The sequence below is a fragment of the Arvicanthis niloticus genome, chromosome 4 (assembly GCF_011762505.2).
Source record: "Arvicanthis niloticus isolate mArvNil1 chromosome 4, mArvNil1.pat.X, whole genome shotgun sequence".
Classification (NCBI taxonomy): domain Eukaryota; kingdom Metazoa; phylum Chordata; class Mammalia; order Rodentia; family Muridae; genus Arvicanthis; species Arvicanthis niloticus.
Window position 1 is genome coordinate 39,188,086 of NC_047661.1, and position 21,517 is coordinate 39,209,602.

Sequence of the window (21,517 nt, forward strand, 5' to 3'; positions counted from 1 at the left end):
CACTATGGATACACTAAGAGACAAATCTGTTTATACTATGCATATGATTTACACATGAAGATGTAATCAGAAATTGGAATAAAACAAATTTATGAAGAAAACTGTTTCCCCTTGCCACTTGGCAGCAAGTCCATTAGCCAAATTTTACCTTTGCTTTCTCTCTAGCATCTCAAGATGCTCTAAGTAGAGCAAAGTATAAACACAAAAAACTCCTTTCAGATCTTTAAAATGACACAGTTGAAGATGTCTCTTTAGAAAACTCATTCTTCAATCGGGTTTTCATCACTGATCAAAGATGTGGTTAAATGTCATGCAAAGACCTCATCAAATGTACATATGTATGTCTATGTGTCTCTCTGTGTGTGTATATACAGTGACTAAATTTATTAATCACCTAGCCCTACAAAAGCCTGGGTGCTCCAATGGGATATATAGAAAAATCTGGGTTTGGTTTGGCATTTATTTTATCTGAGAACATTAAATATCTAACATAAAAATAATTTCATATCCAGAGCTAGAGACTGAACCAAAGACTTGCTCAGGGCCGTCAGTTTCTTTCCTACTGAGTCATATCTCATTTTACATACAAATACTTTCTGAATTTATGTCATTAACACAATCACTGAGTCTACCACATTAGGTCCTTAAGCTTTCCCATCTTGGTGATCCTATTCTATTCTATTCTATTCTATTCTATTCTATTCTATTCTATTCTATTCTATTCTATTCTTCTATTCTATTCTTCTATTTTATTTCCTGTCCATCTTGGTGATTTCTGATCTTTCCATCCTTACTTCCATGGTCATCTGGTAAGTTCAGAATCTTCTCTTGTGGCAGTTTATAAGTCATAGCTATTATATGGTGCCTTTGGACATCTAGTCTCCTGTGCTCCTGCAGTGCAGAAATGCTCAGTTCCAGCACCCAGCGCCTAGAACATATGTGGCACACGGAAACTCTTCAACAGTGCCTTTCAATTAGCACAAATTTATACTTCTGATCAACTTACAGCGTTAAGTGTCTGACACTTCAACATGAGAACAGGTAGCTTGTTGGAACAGTTTTTGATATGAGAAATAACATGTATGTCTGAAGAGGTACTATATGCAAATTTGTAAGCTTTATGAACCCATTTTAGGAAATCTCATAAGTCACTTTACTAGCCCATAAAGCCATCCGTGAAGACAAGGGTAAGAGACTAAGCTTATGAGGTGTTATCAAGAAGAGCTGACAAGCAACTGACTGCAAATCTTTCCTTCTCTGAAAACAACTGCATCATTAATTTTTCAGGAAGTTATCAAAACCTAATTCAAACCACTAAGTTTTATTCTAAACATGGAGATCCAATTAATAAAGCACAGGATGTTGCTCATGTTTCTACATGGGAAAGAAGTGGGCTCTAAAATGCTGTAAGGATTGCAAACTCTTGGAAGAATGAAGACAGGTCATTTCATAGTTTTTCTCAATGGCTGCATTGCTGCACAACGTGGTTTTCTACTCTCAGTGCCTTTATTTCCTGATGACTGTGTGTAACACATTACAGTAGCCATGCATGCAGCAGCAGGCTAATTTAATTCCAGCTCATTACAGAGCTGCTTTTTGTGTATCAAGGTCATAACTTGATGGCTTCACAAGCTTAGATAAATCAGGTGTTAAGCAGACACATCTCTGAGGAATCTAAGAATGTTCTCATTTGCAATTCTCAGCATAGCTTATTATTTATTGCCAAAGAAATGACTGATTAACTTTGTCATCTTTGCTCTGTGTTTTTTTTCTCCCTCCCTCAGGCTGAGGCAGCCTACCCTCTTCCGCAGTGCCAGATCAGACCTATTTAAGATGATGTCTTTGATCACAAGACATGAAGCACTTGCGATTTTAGGCTTTGATGAAATGTAGCTCCACTGTAATTTTATGGAAGGAAAACAGAAGCCCAAATGATGACTGACAATCAACAAAGAGGCCAAGCTTACTCAGAGTTTGCCCTATTCTTTGTCAGACAGTATCTTCACACACTAGAATATACCAGGATTTGATGAGTCTAGGTTTTACTTTGCTATGTGACACTTAAAACCTACTATTTCAATTGCTTACCTAATACCTAAATTTGTCCAAAGAATAAGCCACGCAGATGTGAAGATGAGTTTTCAAAGATTTTTCTTATGTATTTCCACTGCTATAGTTTGTAAAACTCCTGATAATCAAATTTTCACTTGAAAGAGGTTTTACCATTAAAACCCACCTAAATCACACATTCAGTTCATGCAAAATTAGCACATTAAACACTAAAAAAAAGAAAGAAAAGAAAAAGGAATGCCTCTAGGTTTTATTAATCACACTCCAACACCAGAGACTGAGACTGTGTCAAATCATAAGGAATCTTTTACACAGGACAACCTCATAAATTATTCAACTCATTAGTGTTACTAAAAAGCAGGAAAAACTCCATCGCTGCAAAGTCTATTTTCCAACTGAAAAAGATCAACTACAAGTTTTAATAATAAAATCAGAGAACAAACCTTCAAAATCATTATGAAATAACATCATTGTCTTCTGTTTCCTTAAAATTATATCTAGCTGATTGTTTACTTATTTAAAGTAAGAATTCAAATTTTTGCTTGAAACTCCAAATAAAAATAATACTAAGAAATCTGAACTACAGGCAAATGGTCCTTCCCATCATGGAAGTACAGCTCCATTATAATCAAAACTGTGTGTCTGGATTTAGGATATAAGAATGATCATGTGACAGAAGACATTTCCACTAAACATGAAGTGCACTGCCTCTCCTTCACTTCTCTTCTACCCCCAGGAGGCTCCCAGTCTCCAAAGTCACAACCTACACTAACACATGACTCAAGCTGAGCTTCAGAGTCCACGTATGCTTTACCCACTAAGAAAACACTGCCTATTTAAAAGATTGAAACAAGCCGGGTGGTGGTGGTGCACGCCTTTAATCCCAGCACTTGGGAGGCAGAGGCAGGCAGATTTCTGAGTTTGAGGCCAGCCTGGTCTACAGAGTGAGTTCCAGGATAGCCAGGACTACACAGAGAAACCCTGTCTCGAAAAAAACAACAACAACAAAAAAAGACTGAAACAGGATTTCTTGGTTTACAAGTCTTCAACAATTATGACTAAAACATTATTTGGTTCCTGAAACACTCATTTCTACTAAATAGATAAATAAAAAATAGTTTTCACCAAAGTCCATGGCAGAGATTGTTCATATTCAAAGCCTAATGGAAAGACAGGATTTAAAACAGGATTTAATCATAAGGAGGTAGAAATATTGCAATTATTTGACAAAGGAAGAAGTAATGGATTTATTTCAAGTTGTTCTAGGTGGTGGTTAGGGATTTGCAGCTTTGTCCTATGAGGGCACCCTAGCCTGCTGACCCAGCATCACAGGTCCACAAGGTGGCTGTCGGTCTGCACCCTGCTGGACTTCAGCATACAGAAACATACTTCAGTGTTTAATGAAGTGTATCAGACAATGGGTTGAGTTTTATATATTTTTGGTTTTTGTTTTGATTTTATATTGATGTTCTGAATATAAAACTTTAAAAAACAGAATCTGCTTTTAATTAGGTTTCCCAGCATCTATTTTTATTGAAGGAAGTGCTCTGTAATCACTACTGGCAGTTACTTCCTTCTTCTGAGCAAGTGCTTCATATGCAGTGAGAGGGCAGGCAGGGTGGAGGAAGTGGGGGTCCTGGTTGTCTGCAACCTGCCTTTTGCTTGTGTGTAGACATCCCTCCCTGGAGTATTTCCAATTTTCCTGTCCTGGGCTCCTTTGCTGACTGCCAACCCTCCTGAGGTCCACTGATAATAAGGCCTGATGAAAGCTTGAAAAGGTGTACCCTGGGAGTGTTCAGAGAGGGAGAGCTGTCAATATTGTCTTTGGTTTTCCACACTATGACCTGAATCCTAGAGAGGGACCATCATGTGACTCTCCCATAAAAACTGTACAGATGTTTTGGATATTTGTGGTCTAGCTATGATGTTTGTTCCTAATACTTGTCAAAGGAAAACACTCTTCTTTCTTTTCATCGAGGACCCAAACAGAAGAGGGACAACAGGTCCTGAATACTGTTTATCATCTAGCAATTAAAATGAATTAAAAGAACATATTTTAAATTTCCATGTAGTACACAAAAGGCTTGCTAACACAGCTTATCCATTTCAAGCAATACAGGAGTACTATTTATTTTAGTTCAGTTTTATCAACAATAGTTTCTGTGACTAAAATTTGAACCTCCATCTCAAAAGAATTTTTAAGGTAAAAGATACAAAGCAAACACAGAGAACCATTTCTTAAAGCAGAAACGAAATGGCTATTTTCATAGCAAGCTTCTGAAGTAGCCTGTAGAGGACAGAAGGCAGCCTCTACAGAATGAAAGCTTCTATCACTACTACCAACTTCACCTAGCCTAACCTCTCTTGCAAAGTATCCATAGACCATTCTACTTTCCGATGAGATACACTGAGAGTAAATAAAAACCACAACTTTAATCCCAACTCTGCAGAGACAGAGGCAGGTGCAGCTACGAGTCAGGGTCATCCACATAGTGAGGTACAGGCCAGCTCAAGGTGCTATGAAGAATGAATACCCTGCCTACGAGGTAGTACACAGTATTTCTCTGAATCATGACTGTAACAACTCACTTTAAGTTGGATTCAAATCCTTATAGTGCTAAAATCCTTAGGGGGTCTTTAGAGTTCATTCAAGAATTCCTTACAGTTAGGACTCCTATGATTTATTGAAACATTTTTCATATTTCCTTCTACTGTATAATTAATACGTAATTTTTTTAGGGTAACAGCTGCACTGAACCCTTTGCTACAGTGTTTATTTGCTAATGATCTGTATTACTTTACACTCACCTCCTTAAGAGCAAGAAAGGCATGACATGATATAAACTATACAATGCTGCAGAACTATTTACCAAATGTGGTAAAGTTTAAAATAGATAGTGCACTTAAGTACTCTCAGACTAGTGGAAATGAACATAGCAATAACTCTAGGATTAAAAGTAGACAACATGCACTACACGAACAGTGCTTGTTATCATTACCTTGGGATAGATGACACAAGAAACTCTGATGTAACCATTCAGACTTAAACCTATTAGAGCATTTAAAATGGGCAAATAGGGCTGGTGAGATGGTGAGATGGCTCAGTGGATAAAGGTGTTTGCTATTAACCCTGCTGAACCTAAAATTAATCACAGGGCTCACATAGCAAAAGGAGAGACCTGATTCTCTTTTACCTGCACACATGACCTATACCATGTAAACGTACCTGTATTTATGCATACACAGGTGCACGCCCACATACACACAATAAATGTAATAAAAATTTAAATGTATAAATGAAAATATAATTAAGGAAACTTATTAGACAATAATCTAAGTAGCACTTATTATTAAACTATGATAATAATTTTATTAAACATTTTCAAAGGGAAAATTTGGGTATAGCTCTATTGTTGTGTGGTGGTTAATGACACTGTGAATATATGACTGTCATGTCCAAACTTCATTAGAATCCATTGGAAGCCTGAGAGCTGAATTGGCTGAACAAAACAAGATTGTCTTGTTTGTCTGTCTGTCTGTCTTGTCTGTCTTTCTATTTATGTGTCATGTGGGTGGCTTAGCTATGCATTTGTTTGCAAATATATGCATGTGGCTATGTGGTCAGGTGTGTACACACATGTGGATGACACGGAAGTCTCTGTTGATTACTTTTGTGTGTGCATGTACTTGGGGATGCCATGGATGTCATCCTTGATTATTTTCCACCTTATTTTGGAAAATAGGGTTTCTCTTTGACTGCTGGCCAGTTAACTTCAGGACTCTGCCTGTGTCTGCTTCTGCAATGCTGGGATTGCAGGTGTAACTTTTAAATGGGTGCTGGAAATCTGAACTCAGAAAGACTTTTACTGACTGAGCTATCTCCATGGCCTAATAATTTTGGGAGCTTATAAAAATAGGGTAGGAATATTATGTGAATAGATTACTAATAGATAATTTGTTACACATTCATTATTCACACACACACATATATAAATACATATCGTCTATGTCTACATATACATATGTCTATGTATGTATATACAGGCACACACACACACACACACACACACACACACACTCACACACACACGCATGCATAAATACAAAGATCTTGCAGTAGGGACTGTGCAGTGCTCCCAGTAGAAAAATACATAAAATACACAAATGAACAAAATGAACACACATACACCCCTCTGCCCTAGTTCAGGACTGCAATGCCTGTTTACATGGCTTGTGGTCATTAAAATTTGAAAGACACTAAAAAGAAGTTCATTTTAATACAGTTTTAGGTTATCCAAAGAGTGTTAGGTTTCTACAAGATGTGGGGATTTAACTGTCTTACAGAAAGCTAAAATCTCTTAAATAAATCTAATTTAAGAAATATAGAGATCAATTTGACCCAGATAGTGCTGAAGGGCAAGGCAGAATATAATACTTCTGACTCTTAACTCAGTGAACATTACAGATCCCTGCAAAAACCAATTGTTATCACAAAGACCCCTCACCCGGGATAGACTCTGTTACTAAGGCAGTGGCACTCACCATACTCTACTGCAGATTTGAGCAGGGCTTCAGCATGTGTAGAGCCAAAGGCATTTCGAACAAATCTTCTCCTTCGACGAAGATCATCCTCCCAGTAATCCAGGCGCCAGAAATCATGCAATTGACTAGTTGTGGGAAATAAATGATGTTAAATGTTAGTAACAAAAAGTCCAAACTAGAAATTTATTTGTTCCCAGAATGTAAAATGTTATTTCATTAGTATCTGGAACATTAAGAGCACTGTGTTTGTATGAAAATTTCTATTTAAATCAGACAGAAGTTAAAATAGCTGTATTCTCTTATATTGTATATGCTTGGCTGTTTTCTTTTTTACATAAAAGATTGATCATGGTGAGTTTAATAACAAACAAAATATCAAACTGCAAGCATTGATGGCAGTTTTCTTTCTTATACAGTTTATTACAAGGTTGTAAATCACAGAGTAGATCTTACTACAAATAGTCTGCAATTTAATGACTGTGGCTTAGTAGACTGAATTAAAAAGAATAAAATATTGCCCATGTGGATTTGGTGGAGAAATGATTAAAATAATGTGCTGAAATATTCATTGAAGTAACTCCCTGCTGCCCATAGCAACCTGAGAAAAGTGCAATTTTATCCATTATTAATAATACCAAATTAGTTGCAAAAATTTCCAATATGTGGTAATTGTCTTTGTAAATTATTATTCTAATGTTAACAGTTCTCAAATGATTTTACAGCTTTCATCTAATATAAACCATTAACAACTATGCTTATCATTGGATAACATTGTCTTCTGCATGCTGAACCATTATTAAAACCCACAGTGCATTTCAGAAACTACTGAAACACGCTTGGTATATGTCCAATGCAGTGATTTTTTGATGGAACTTGGCTTTCAAATTAACCCAATAAACACTGGTGGTAATACCTCAGCTTCTGTTTATACAATGTAGTCTGATATAGTAAAAAAAAAAAAAAAAAAAAAAAAAAAAAAAAAAAAGATACTGTAACTTTTGTGAGCAGCCCTATTCAAAAAAAATATGATGCAGAAGGCTTTCATAGCAGATTTTATATACTTTTTATGTCTCACTGCAGGAGAACACAGCAGGGGCTACTTTTGTTTTGCTTATTACTTGTATCTCTAATACCATGTCTGGGATAAATATACTTTCAACAAGGAGTCAATGAATTAATTTCAACTTCAGACCATCTATACCTTGGGGCTAGAGAGATAGCTTAGAGGTTTAGAGCACTTGCTGTCTATAATTCCAGTTTCAGAATAGTAGTCACTGTTCTACTACCATTAAGAGACACCATGACTAACACAACTCTTATAAAAGAAAGCATTTAATTGGGAGCTTGCAAAAAGTTTCAGAGGCATAGTCAATTATAATCATGGTGGGGAGCAGCATGTTGAGTAGGTGCTGAAGTAGTAGCCAGGCTACATCCTAGGCAGAAAAGAAGATAGCAACACAGTGCCTGACATGGGCTTTTGAACCTCAAATCCCACCCATGGTGACACACTTCCAACTTCAAAAGTACCCCTTGTCTTTCATGGTGTCAATAATGTTTAAAAGTCCAAAGTTTCTTCTGAGACTCATGCCATTTTCTAATAAATATAAGTTGCTATAAAATCAATAAAAAGGCAGAGTACATGCTTCAACATACAATGGCACAGAACATACATTGCTATTCCAAAAAGGAGGAAAGGAAACACAGAAAATACTGGACCAAAACAAGACAAAAAACCAGCTGGTCAAGCTCCAAACTCTGCATTCCCATGTCTGATATCAAACACCAAATCTTCAGATCTCCAACTCCTTCCAGTTTTGTTGACTGAAATACACTTCCTTCTTTTGGGCTGGTTCCACTTGCTGTTAGGAAGATTTCCTCAACAGGTATCCTGTGACTTGGACATCTCCAATATCCTGGGGTTTCTATGGCAATCCAGGCTTCACTTTCACAGCATCACACAGTGGTCTCACAGAGCCTCCATGCAAGGATAACTCTACCACATGCCTGGCCACAGCAGCTTTCCTTAGTCACAGAGGGAGATTCCATAACTGCTTTCTTGTATCCTTGACCCTAAAGTTGAAACCAAGTGGCAGAAGCCCTCAAGCTCTGCTGCTTGATAGGGCTAGAACTTGGCCTCTTGTTCAAATACATCTGCACCAGCTTTCTGTTGGTGGTGGTTTCCTTCACAGCTTCAACTTTTTCTTTAATTCCTTTGACAAGTTGGAGCTTAGCTGGGTAAGTCTTGCCCAAGGTCACCCCTCCCTTTACTCCATTCCAACAGGGTTTTCTTTAAACTTTTTATCTCCTTGAGTATTGGAATTAGCTCCACTGTATTTCCTGATGTTCCTCCCCTGCTCAAACTACATTTTGCATTTTTCCTTGCTCAGCCTGCTCCTTATAATGATGCAACACAGACACTATTAGGCTGTCTTGAAACCTACTCTGCCAATACCATTAATTCCCAACTCTTCAGTCTAGCCTCCGGAACATTTTTAGGGCAAGGACAAAACACACTCCCATACTTTACCAATATTACAAGAATGGTCTCAGTCACTTACTAATACTGTTTCTCTCTGAAACTCCCTGAGCTGGCCTCTAGCACTGTTTTCCATGTTCTGCTAGGATGGCCTAGTAAGCTCTGCCTAATGCTTTTCTAGTCCAAACTCCCAAAGTCTACCATATAACAGCATGGTCAGGCATGGTGCAGCAATATCTCACTCTTGGCACCAACTTCTGTCTTAGTCACTCTTCTACTGCTGTAAAGATACACCATGACCAAGGTGACTCTTATAAAAAAAACCACATTTAACTGGAAGCTTGCTTACAGTTTCAATTTCATTTAGTTTTTGGTTTTTTGGTGCTTGAGTTTCTTTAAAGGAGTGGGTTACTCTCATAAACCAGACTGAAGACTGAATTTACATGATAAAGCAAAAATGTTGGATATTTAGCACTAAAAATTATTCAAGAGATCAGATAAAAGATTAGAGTCAGAACAAAGAGATACTTTATTAAATATACACATGATCACCTGGCCTTCCACTTGTGTGAAAAGCACGGTAATTAAGATAATCAAATATCACAGTAATCATGATTATCCAGAATTCTGTGTAAGCCATCTAATCCTGCCCAGATCAAACAAAAACATGGATCTGACAGATTGGTAATTATCACTTGAAGAGGTACAAATTATATAATGTATTTTTATGAAATTCATGCCTTGATATGGTAAATATATGTCAATAAAAGATTGCATATTAAAAAATGGAACATGCATGGCAAATGGATGGATCTTGAGAATATCATCCTGAATGAGGTAATGTTGCGCGCACCTCCCGTGTCCCCTTTTCACCCGTGGAAGAGAAACACGAGAGGCAGAATTCGGGTAGTTACCACAGCGAGGGTTTAATCTGTATCAGCAAACGTGGAAAACGTGGAAGGGCCAAAGACAGGAAGAGGCACAGCTTAAATACACCCTAGAGTGACGTGTTCACTTCTGATTGGCTGTTCACTCATCACTCAATATTACGCCTCGGGATTGTCCAGTGACTTTGGCGGGCTTTCTGCCTTTGCAGCTGCGCAGATAATTGTTTACTAGTGGTAGGACACGATGTCCGCGCCATCTTGGAATGGCGGATACTGACATGGCTCACTGCGGCTCCCAACATCTTTCCCTGTTTAAATTATTAATAACCAAATTTCAGGGGGAGATCCTTGCTCCAAGACTGCAAGTGCTTGGGTGTTAGCGGCCTTGTCACGTTTTTGCTGGGCTCTGAATTTACAGACCAACCATCATGAACACTAATCCACAACATAGGGCTGCACCAAGCAGGCCTATCCCCACCCTTTAAGAAAGAAAGAAAAAGCAGAAGAAATTCAAGAAGTAAAATCGCCAAGGGAAACAGGGTCCATCTGTGCTCCATCAAGGCTTGAAATCCGGATCTGCAATTGCTGTTGCACCTGGTCCAACTCCCCAGTCTAACTCTTTGGTGGGCTTTCTGCCTTTGCAGCTGAGCAGTTAATTGTTTACTAGTGGGAGGACACGATGTCCGCGCCATCTTGGAATGGCGAATACTGACATGGCTCACTGTGGCTCCCAACAAGGTAACCCAGTCCCCAAAGAATAAACATGGTATGTACTCATTTATAAGTGGATGTTAGTCATAAAGTACAGGATACCTGTGCTACATCCCACAGACCCAAAGAAGGTAAACAAGAATGACAGAACAAGCAAGAATGCTTGACTCTCACTTAGAAGGGAGAGGAAAATGGTCACAAGTGGCAGATGGAAGAAGGGAACTAGGTGAGGAGGGAATGGGGAGGGAAATGGGTTGTGGGTCCAGGATTAGGTATGGGGAGGAACAGGAGAGATGACCAGAGGGCCATGATAATGAATGGAAGTCTGCAACTGACTTGGGACTGGGAAGGTGGGGGACATCTCCAGGACACGAGAGACCTGGGATAAGGGTCAATGGGATAATCTTAGTTGCAACTCACAGCATGGGGATATGGAACCTGAAGAGGCCACCTCCTGTAGCCAGACAGGAACCCCAGTGAAACAACAGGGACACCAACCCATCCACAAAACTTTCAACCCAAAACTTATCCTGTCTACAAGGAATTCGGGAATGGGGGATGGAACAGAGACTGAGGGAATGGTCAACTAAAAACTGTTCCAACTTGAGACCCATCCCATGGGCAAGCACCAATCCCTGACACTATTAATGATACTCTGTTATGCTTGCAGACAGGAGTACAGCATGGCTGTCCTATGAGAGGCTCTATCCAGCTGCCAACTCAGATGCAGGCACCCAGAGTCAAACAGTGGATGGAGCCTGGGGACTTCAGTAGAAAAATAGAGAAAAGAATTGAGGGTGCTGAAAGGGATATGAACTCCACAGAAAGACCAACAGAGTCAACTAACCTAGATCCTTGGGGCTCTTAGAGACTGAACCACCAACCAAAGACCATTGGTCTTCATGTTGGTCCCAAACAACTGGAGCAGGGGCTATCCCAAAAGCTGCTGCCTATATGTGGGATATGTTCTTCTAGCTGGGCTGCCTAGTCTGGCCTCAGTTGGAGAGGATGTGTGAAACCCCACAGAGAATTGATGTGTCAGGGTTCAGGGATACCCAGGGGGACCCCCATAAGCTCAGAGGGCAAGGGGAGGGGGTATAAGGGGAGGGGGTGTGACTGGTAGGTGGCAGTGAGCAGAATGTAAAGTGAATAAATAAAAAGAAGTCACCAGCACAATTGAAACAAACAAAACAATCAAAACAGAACAACAACAACAAAACCCTAAACCAATCAAAAGCAAAACCAAAAACCTGGAGTGTGCATCATTTGTCAGTTGGTCTTTCCTTCTTTCCTTCCTTCTTTCCTTCCTTCTTTCCTTCTTTCTTTCCTTCTTTCTTTCCTTCCTTCCTTCCTTCCTTCCTTCCTTCCTTCCTTCCTTCCTTCCTTCCTTCCCTCCCTCCCTCCCTCCCTCCCTCCCTCCCTCCCTCCCTTCCTTTTTTTCTTTCCTTCTTTATTTTTGGTACTACCTAGGGATTAAAGCCAGGGCTTTGCATATGCTAGGCAAGTGCTCTATTACTGAGCTATATCCCAAGCCCTAAACTATACACTTCAGTATTGTATGCTGTTAACTTGAGTACCTGAACTATATAAGTTAAATGGGTAGCTTGTAATGATAGTATACTCTTTAAACTTATTATTAAGATAAACATTTCATAGTTTCCTCCTTTTAGGTACACTATAGATTGTACTTCTCCCAGCCACTTTTCTTTTTTCATTTTCCTTTTTTTAAAGGAGACATGATCTTGTTATGTAGCTCAAGTTTGCTTGACTTTGTAGCAATCCTTCACCTCAGTGTGTCCAATGCTGGAAGACAGTTTGCCAACATGCCTAACTCTATACGAGCATAGAAAAGCATGCTGATGTGACTTCTTGGCTAGTTACTTGTGACCAACAGCAAGTCACTTCTAAACAAGAATCCCAGAGACAATAGGTGGAGTGCCATGACCCTTTCCCTCCACATGTCATCTTGTACTTAAGATGTTAAGAGCGGCTTCTGTGATCAGAGCCTTCCTGGGGGCCTTTGCTGGACCTGGGTGCAAATCCCTGAGATGCTTGAGTTATTTGTCACCTCAGTATAATCCAATAGTTGTTAGAATAGTAACTGCATCAGGCCAATGAGCAGGACTCTAATCATTACATATGTTAGCTTATTCAGTCCTCATCAACTCCAAATGAGAAAAGCACCAATATTGCCCAACCCTCTAAGAAAGGAAACAGAGGCCAGGAGGGGTTGATGTTCTCCAGATCAAGCAAGCACTTAGTGGTAGAGCAAGTCTGTGTGTGGTAGTAGTCTGATCTCCTAGCTACACTCACTGCAAAGGCAATTGTGAAAATGAATTCTCCTGAGGTTGACATTGCAGGCAGCTGTTTCCTGCCTCCCTCTAAGCACAGACAACCACCCTGAATGAACACTGATAATTATGGGAGAGGCACAGAGAATTTTGAAAACTCATGTTAATGTCATCTAGTAATTTTTAGGAGAGATCTATCTATTTTTTTTAAACCCTCTTATTAGAATGTTATTCATACTCACCCCGTAAGATAGATCTTATCTCTGCTCTCAATGTGAAGGGGAGGCATGTCTATTTGATAAGAGGAGGAAAAATCACTTAAGAGAAAAATCTTTATACTTTCCTTAAAATAACTATTTCAAAGGCCTCAGGACTTATGTTTGCCAAAAGAAAGCCCCTTATAGAGCCTGAGTATTGATATGTTTGATTTTTTAAATTTGCTTTTAATTTTCCCTTTGTTTTCCTCAGAGAAGTCAGGTATTTGTGTTTTTTGTTTTTGTTCTTTTTTGTGCTTTTTTTGAGACAGGTTTTTCTGTGTATCCCTGGATGTCCTGGAACTCAATTTGTAGACCAGGCTAGCCCATCATAGGGTGGCCTAAGGAAGAAGTCCCTCAAGATGCCAGTAATACCACAGGTGGGCTGAACGTTCCACTCATCCACATGACACCCTTTCGTATTTCCTTTCTGACATTTCCATATGTCACAACAGCTCAGGGCTGCTATTTTCACAGTTGAGTTTGTATTTAAAATCCTCCGGATTCATGTTTTGCATCAGGACCATTTTGGTTAGTGTTAAGTAATCACACAAACTGGTATTTTTACAAAGCAATGTGCAAATAAAGATGTCATGCATCACATAGTAACAAAAAAGCATAAGACACTAGCTAGCATACATGTAATTTTGTCCATAAGACATATACATTCCCTATAAGAAAACAAAAGAATATTGTTTTTAGAACTCAGAAAAGGATTGGGCCTCTAAGACAATTCCTACAGATGAAACTCTTCTCCCCCTCCTTTTTCTATTTTGCTTGAGATGGTTCTTTTCCAACTCAGATTTCAAGTGTATTGGTGTATGCCTACCAAGTAACCATTAGCCCTATGTAAAAATCTCAATGTATTAGCTCCTTTCATCACCATAGAAAGTTGGTGATATTATACAGCATACAAATACTAGCAATTTTAGGTAAGTTTATAACCGTTGACTTGCACATCAAAAACTGAAGAGAAACGTTGCTTGTGATTGTTCCTACCAAACCACTGTTACTGTCCTTTTCCTTGCACACAGGCACTAGTCCACTCTCACCCAATCCTCATTAATGAAGGCACCACTACATACAATTATACGCAAAAATGCAATCAAGTCATATGGACAAGCTCTTTGACAAATTCATATACATAACTATATCTAAGGGCTGTGTAGTAAAACACAACAGATTCTTAATGACCTAGTACAGGCTTTGAACTTTAAATCTTCTTGCCTGAACCTCCTGAATAGCTGGACTCGCAGGCCTGCCCCACCAGGCCTAGCCTAAATAGTATTTTTTTGAAGCATTTCAAATCTTCATCATCTCTACAGATAAAGTCTTATTATAAACAGACTAACTTCACTTTTCTATGGTTTTTGAGTATTATAATAATAGGGCAGCCAGAAGATACCCTTTTAAAATATTTCAGTATTCCATGACTCTACCCCATCTGAGGCAGGGCTCACATTGTAGTTCAGGATACCCTATGAATCACTATGTGGCTGAGGTTAGTCCTGATATCCTGGCGATCTTTCTACCTTTGCTTCCCAAGTGTTGGGATTACAGCTGTGAACCACCCTACTGGGATTGAGATGTTTTGTCTATTATTTATTTATTTTTTGTTTGTTTTTTCAGACAGGGTTCTCTGTCCTAGAACTCACTCTGTAGACCTGGCTGGCCCCAAACTCACTTAGATTTGCCTGCCTCTGCCCTACAAGTGCTGGGATTAAAGGTATGCACCACCACAGCCTGGAGTTTTGTCATTTTTTTAAATTTACATACACTTCATAAAGTGTCTATATTAAATATAATTTATATAACACAGTACAGCAGTGTATAAATACACATCACATAGTACATACACATTATTTATGCAGTACAGCATACAAATCTCACACACTATTTTAAAGACAAGGCGTACCATTATGTCAGAAGGCAGCTGACTAACATGTCTGAAGGGGCTTATGGAGTGTTCTATCCGACTTTGAGTCATTATCATTCTGAATCACTCCTTCCCTGCACTGTGTGTTAGTGAAGCTGGGTCTGTAACTACATCTCCAGTCTTTTTCGTGTTCAAGAAGGAAGTGAACAACAAAGACGCGAAGTCTGGCAGAGCCTCTAGAAAGCTGGAATGGCAGCTGAAGCCTCTGGTACATGTCGGGTGGTCAGTTTAAAAAACAACTACTCCTGCTAACTTTACACACTTACTTAGCAATAACAGCAACCAAATAACACTATGTATGTTGATAATATGATTCAGAAAAAGTAAGAGATAATGCCAATTTTGAAATGCTTCAAAGAAATACTATTTAGGCTAGGCCTAACCGGGCAGGCCTGCGAGTCCAGCTATTCAGGAGGTTCAGGCAGGAGGATTTAAAGTTCAAAGCCTGTACTACAAAGAGTCACCCTGTTGTGTGTGTGTGGGGGAGGGAGGGAGGGGCTACCACCACAAAATACCCAGCAGAAATGATAAACATTTAAATAAAAGTAATATTTTCTTTATCACTTTGATAAAAACAGAGTAATTTTCAAACAAACAAACAAACAAAACAACAACAAAAATAAAACAAAACCAACCAAAACCTTCTGAAGGCTTATTATTCACAGGACCCTATTAGGCAAGGAAGCTGACCAGTAATCATTTATTTTCAGGACACCCAAAATCACTAGCATAGCTTCCCTAGTATCTCACAGCATGAGAAAGGGCTTTTCTGAACTTAAGCCTCTTCTGAGCACAGGCATTTCTGACAGACAACATGGTCCCTTCTCTGTACAGATATCAGTTCTCTTGTATTTCTGCATATACTGAAATTCTGCTAGCTACAAACTCAGGGAACTCTAATCCACTGATTTTAGCCCCCCTCCCCATCTTATATCTTCTGTGTGGGTGTCTCTAAATGAATTAAAATATTAAAAAAAAACTGTTACGTGCACATTTTGTGGGAACTAACTGGGCATCAACTGTTTTAATTTTTTATAGCAAAGGTATTAACAGTGAATAGTAACATACACATATGTGTGGCTTACAATAAAAAGCATAGAAAGGCCAAAGGTCAGGTCACATATTAGAGAACATGACACCCCTAAGCCACCAAAACCTACCACAGTGAAAGAACAGAGATGGAATAATGAGTGTCCTCAGCCAGGAGTGGAGCCACGTACAAAACAGACCACTCTATCTGTGGACTCTTTTTCCTTTGCAGAATCCAATAAACTGCCATTATATTCCTTCTAAATGGTTCCATTACTAGGATTCTATAACAACAGCCTAATCTCGATAATTATAATAAATGCTTGTAATCAAAGTAGGGACCATTTAGAAACGGAAGGAGAAAAGCTGTTTTCTATCAAACCCCTATAGCTCTATGACCTCTGAAGCATTCAGCTACAGTGCAGCGTTCCATCTAATTTTGCACAAATAAATATTTAAGAAAACCCGAGCTCAATGAGACTTTGACCTGAGGCATTTTAGCATAACTTTTTGTTTCATTTAAAAAATATGTTAACAATTAAAATAAAGAGCTATGTTTACTTTAGTGCACACATTTCTAGAATTTAAGTGATAAATGACTTGATCAGAGACAGTATTTCCTCAGGGAGCAAACATAATAGTTACTTTAGAAAATGACAGTGTGGTGACGAGCTACCCTCACAAGGTGGCTTTAAGGAAGTATCATTTTCCTGGAGCACAGCACAGCTCAATGCACAAGTTGGGTCTGGGCTTTCTTGATAAGCAGTGCTAGGTCATGGAAGTAATTTAAGGCTGGTAACGTGACAGGAAATGACTACATAGGATCAGGGTGGTTTTCATCTGTATGGATCTCACTTGTTAGCCGTGAACAGCAAGAAGCCAGCTGTGATGATGGTAGGAAGAAACTATCAACTGGGGCTACATTCAAGGGAGAAGTGTTTCAGTCTTGTTTTTAAATTAGTGGTTTTTAATAAGACTTATCAAAAAACGATCCTAAATGATTCTAAGTGTTCATTCATATCTCTATATAGGGTTTCCACCAACTGTCAAAAATGATGGGTCTGATTTACAATCAAATCAAACTTTTGTGCTCAGTTGTGGAAACAAGCAGAATTATGAGGAGAAAACTAACGAAGAGAAGGAAAATGTAAAATACATTGCCTTCAAGGCAGAGGCAGCTATGCTTTACGTAGTATTCCCAGAGGCTCGGAGGGAGCTTGTAACAGTACACTGAGAAGCAGGACCCTTTGTGAAAACTTGTACATTTATTTAACTAAGTACAATCTCTGAAAATGACCTTTAACCAACTGTTCACCATGGTCTTACAATGCTCTAAGATGACTGCCAGACATCCTTTAAATAGCATTACTCAAATAAAAGTCATTCTCAGGGGGCAGTATTAAAACAGGGGCACAAAGGACAGACCTTTGTCACACAGACTTAAGGAGAGTTGGTAACACACTCAGCCTCTTTGTCATAAGGGTGACCAGCAATATCTTAGTCTTTTGGAATGGCTAGGGACAGTGTGATTTTTACATTCTCGGGGGCTTACTTGCTGTTTGATGGAAATAACTGTCAAAGAGAAAGAACTTACAAAATAGAAATGCTGCTTAAGACTTAAAATTCTATACAGTAGAGTTTTAAGCAGTGGTTTTCTCAAAACAAGTGTTACCTAAATAAAATGTTTTGTATTTACAAAATGTAGCCATTTTGTAAACTTAATAGGTTAATTTTCATAAATCACTTCCCCACTGCAAACCATGTCTACATTTTCTCTTTTGATTTATATCCAGTACAAAATTTCCGAGTGACCAGGAATGAAAAGGCAGGAAAAGCATGGACTAGAACTGAGAAGTAGTAAAAATGCAGCATGCTATGGAGTCTTTAAATTCATTCATTATTTTAAAAGATGTTTCTGTTTCAGTTAGCCATCGCAGGTCATACTCTTGTGGACATGGATTTTCCCCTAGTAAGAGGATGATTAGTTCAGTAAATTACAGCTTTTGGAAGAAGACGACTGTTATATCTCTGTGCTGAGAAGGGGAAGGGGATAGGAGGTTCATTTCACCACAAGGTAATTATGTGGAGCCAGTGTGTTACCATTTATCATGGCTGAAAGATGACACTCACTGTTAGCCAAGGGAAGCTGCTGCTCAGAGGCTCACATCTAGATCAATACACCATGAATTTTTTTTTCCTGGCAAAAAAAGTAATTATACAACAGAAACTTCCCAATCAATACCTTCCCAGGCTAACACAGATTCTACTATAGAGACATGAGGATACGTCAGCCATCACCTAAGTCCACCCAATTAAATTCAAATTAAGCTTGTTTTTTTGTGATGTTAGTCACATTTTCCAGTGTTATTTTAAATACTCACTACTGGTTCCTGATAAGTAAGAGAGTGCCATTGGCTTGTGTTTATTGTTTTTATGGTAATAAAGCATGCCAGGTTTCTCTGGACTATATAGTAAGGTATGAGAGTGGCCACTGATCAACTAAGAACTATTTTTTTTTTTTTTTTTAAGAAATGACAATTCATGTGAAAACCTGCCCACACTGAGCACAACAGAGAGCAGAGCAGGTAGCAACTGTCTAGTCACAACTCTGACCTTCTTTATCATCTAAGATCTACAAATAGCATGTTGAATGTTTTGAAATATACATTTTAATTTTTCAATATAAAACCTATCTTTAGACAGGGCATTAGAAAATGTATAGTTATACACAGGCATTATGTATATACATATATACGCACATACACTCATATGGATGAAAACTGACGTTAAAATCATCTAAAAGTCCATCAAATCGTCAATTTGACAACTGCTTTCTCTGAGATAGAGTTTAGTCTTATAAACCAATCTAATATATCAGAAAAGGTTAAAGGGCAAGAAAAAAATCACTACTTCAGTGAAAAAAATTTTGACATCCAATTTTCAAGCTGATTTATCAGTGGAAAGCTAAAACGGCTAGGCTGCCATTACTGCGGAGCAGCCTGTCTAAGAAAGCTGTTACAAAGCCTCCCATTTTGATTTAGCCACATTAATCAATACAAACCTATACTGTTTCAATTTTTAAAACATTGATCTGCTGTAAACTTAGTTCAGCCACATCTATCAACAATCATAAAGTACTCAATATATTTTTAAATTCTGGCACAGAAATAAAATGATAAAATGAAATTCATGTTTATTTGTCATGATGGTTCATAACTGCTACAAAATAACAATTTAATCTAGTTAACTAAGACACTGAGTAACTATTTTTATATGCCAGGAAATTAATGCATGTTTTCACACTGTCTGTTCCTCCTTTAATAATGAAAAAACCTCCCAGTGGTTAAAAATAAAAGCAGAGCATTGAAAGAATCTCAGACTGAGTAGTGAAGATCTGAGGATTAAGGAAGTCTTTTTTGGAGGGTTGGGGGTTCCAGACAGGGTTTCTCAGTGTAGTTCTGGTTTTCCTGGAACCCTCTTTGTAGACCAGGCTGGCCTTGAACTCACAGAGATCAGCCTGCCTTGTCTCTGCCTCCTGAGTGCTGGAACTGAAAGACTGCAGAATCACTGACAGCTTTTTTGCTTTTGTTTTTTTCCAAAGAAAAAAAAATTTAAACTACATATTAAACTCACAATTGTATGGATTAAATGGTTAATATAATAAGTGTTTTGCTTAAGTCATTTGCAATGTTCTTGAAGATAAAGGTAAAAAAAATCAGGACGCTTTATCTCTAAAGTATATCAGTGCATTACAAATGCTGTATTTAAAATGCTATTAAGAATCCAAAGGAGATGAAGACAGTTCTAATATGGAATAATCTTGCCTTGAAAATAGTCCCAATTTATAGCATTCAATTTCATAATCTGCAGTGTCTGCAAGTGTATTTTATATACTTATTTCTAAAGCATTTTTATTAAAATCTAGCATGTCAGTATTATATGATGGTATTACATTTACTGGGGATTTGTGCAAAAAGTCAGATCAAACAATAGGAAATGAGACTGGAAAGTTGGGGGACATGTGTAAGTGAGAAAGCATGATGCTATTAACAAAGTCTACATTGCCATATGTACATGGTACTAATGAGCCTTGTGTGAAGCCAGCTCATTGGACACAATCAACATCAAATGAGTTTTTGGTGTACCATGCACACATCAAAGACTAAAACATTTCCTCCATATGGATTAGGTAGAGAAAATGTGACTTTCCTTAGAACCTTTCAGTGGATGGATGGTACCTGTTCCTGAGGGCACACCTTGACAATGTGATGCAGTGATCAATCAGAATGAGCACTGCCCTCTCCTAGAACACTTTATTTCCTATGTTGACAAGCGCCTGAAACTTTAAGATGTATATGATAAACTTTAAACTTTGCCATCTGCCCCTTCTGTGTAGTACTGAAATTTACTCCTTGTACTTCAACTTATTTTTTAAAGAAACACTAATTTTTAATGCTTAACCTGAAATTTATCATTTACAATTTTTGTCCAGGTAGAAGTTAAATGCTTACACAAAATAAATGGAATGCTAAAAACTAATTATGAATTTACAACAAAATTTTTAATGTTTATCTTTCAGAAAAATGAAAAGAAATCCTTAAGATAGGAGATGTGTAAACTCAAAGTGACTCTAATTACCAAAGTCTAAATTTATAACCCTTACTGACCATAAAACTTACTGAAGGTCTTACTATAGCAAAGACTCAAAAGAGGTCTACCTATCCAAAGAACAAAAGTAACATCACTAGGAGGAGAAAGTGACATAATTTATGGTTTTAGACAGGGACAGGTGCCAAAAGTGTCATGGGACATTTCCAAGAAACAATGGTATTGATGAGGACAGTGGGTAAGACCCTGTGTGGGCTTAGAGTCTCTAGGTTGTGAACTAGCACAGCCCACAACGTCTAAAGCACCTCTAAACTGTGTTCTCCTACATACTGCCTTTGGAGTAATGTGCTGTTGACTCAAGTGTGTAGCATCACCAAGAGTTCATTAGCGAGGTACTACTTTCTGTCAATATATTATAATCCTGTTTACTTTTCTTTCTAAATCCTGGCTTTTTTTTTTTTTTTTTAAATTTCTTAGCCAGTGGATTCTTAAAGAGTGTGAGGTAGACCTACTAGGTCATATAATGCCTAATTAACTGATTCAGGAGTCTTCCTAATTGGCCAATTTTGACTAAGTATTTTTTTTTAACAAAACCCAATTCTGGGTTCCCCTAATATGAGTAGTCTATTAATTCTAATTTCTCTAAATGAGTAAGTCACCAGTATTCATATTAGTATAGACCAAGACATATGTTCTATAAATATTAATCAGCT

The 21,517-nt window shown here is 38.2% G+C and overlaps 1 protein-coding gene across 6 annotated transcripts in view; it reads right to left on the reverse strand.

Annotated features, from left to right (window-relative positions):
* The window catches only part of Nbea (neurobeachin), a 518,446-nt gene that overhangs the window by 186,104 nt on the left and 310,825 nt on the right, over nt 1-21,517 (reverse strand). For all 6 annotated transcript variants that reach the window (XM_076932409.1, XM_076932408.1, XM_076932407.1 and 3 more), the window contains one exon: nt 6,613-6,737. In XM_076932409.1, the coding sequence (XP_076788524.1) occupies nt 6,613-6,737 (125 nt within the window). The remainder of the gene's footprint in view (nt 1-6,612; nt 6,738-21,517) is intronic.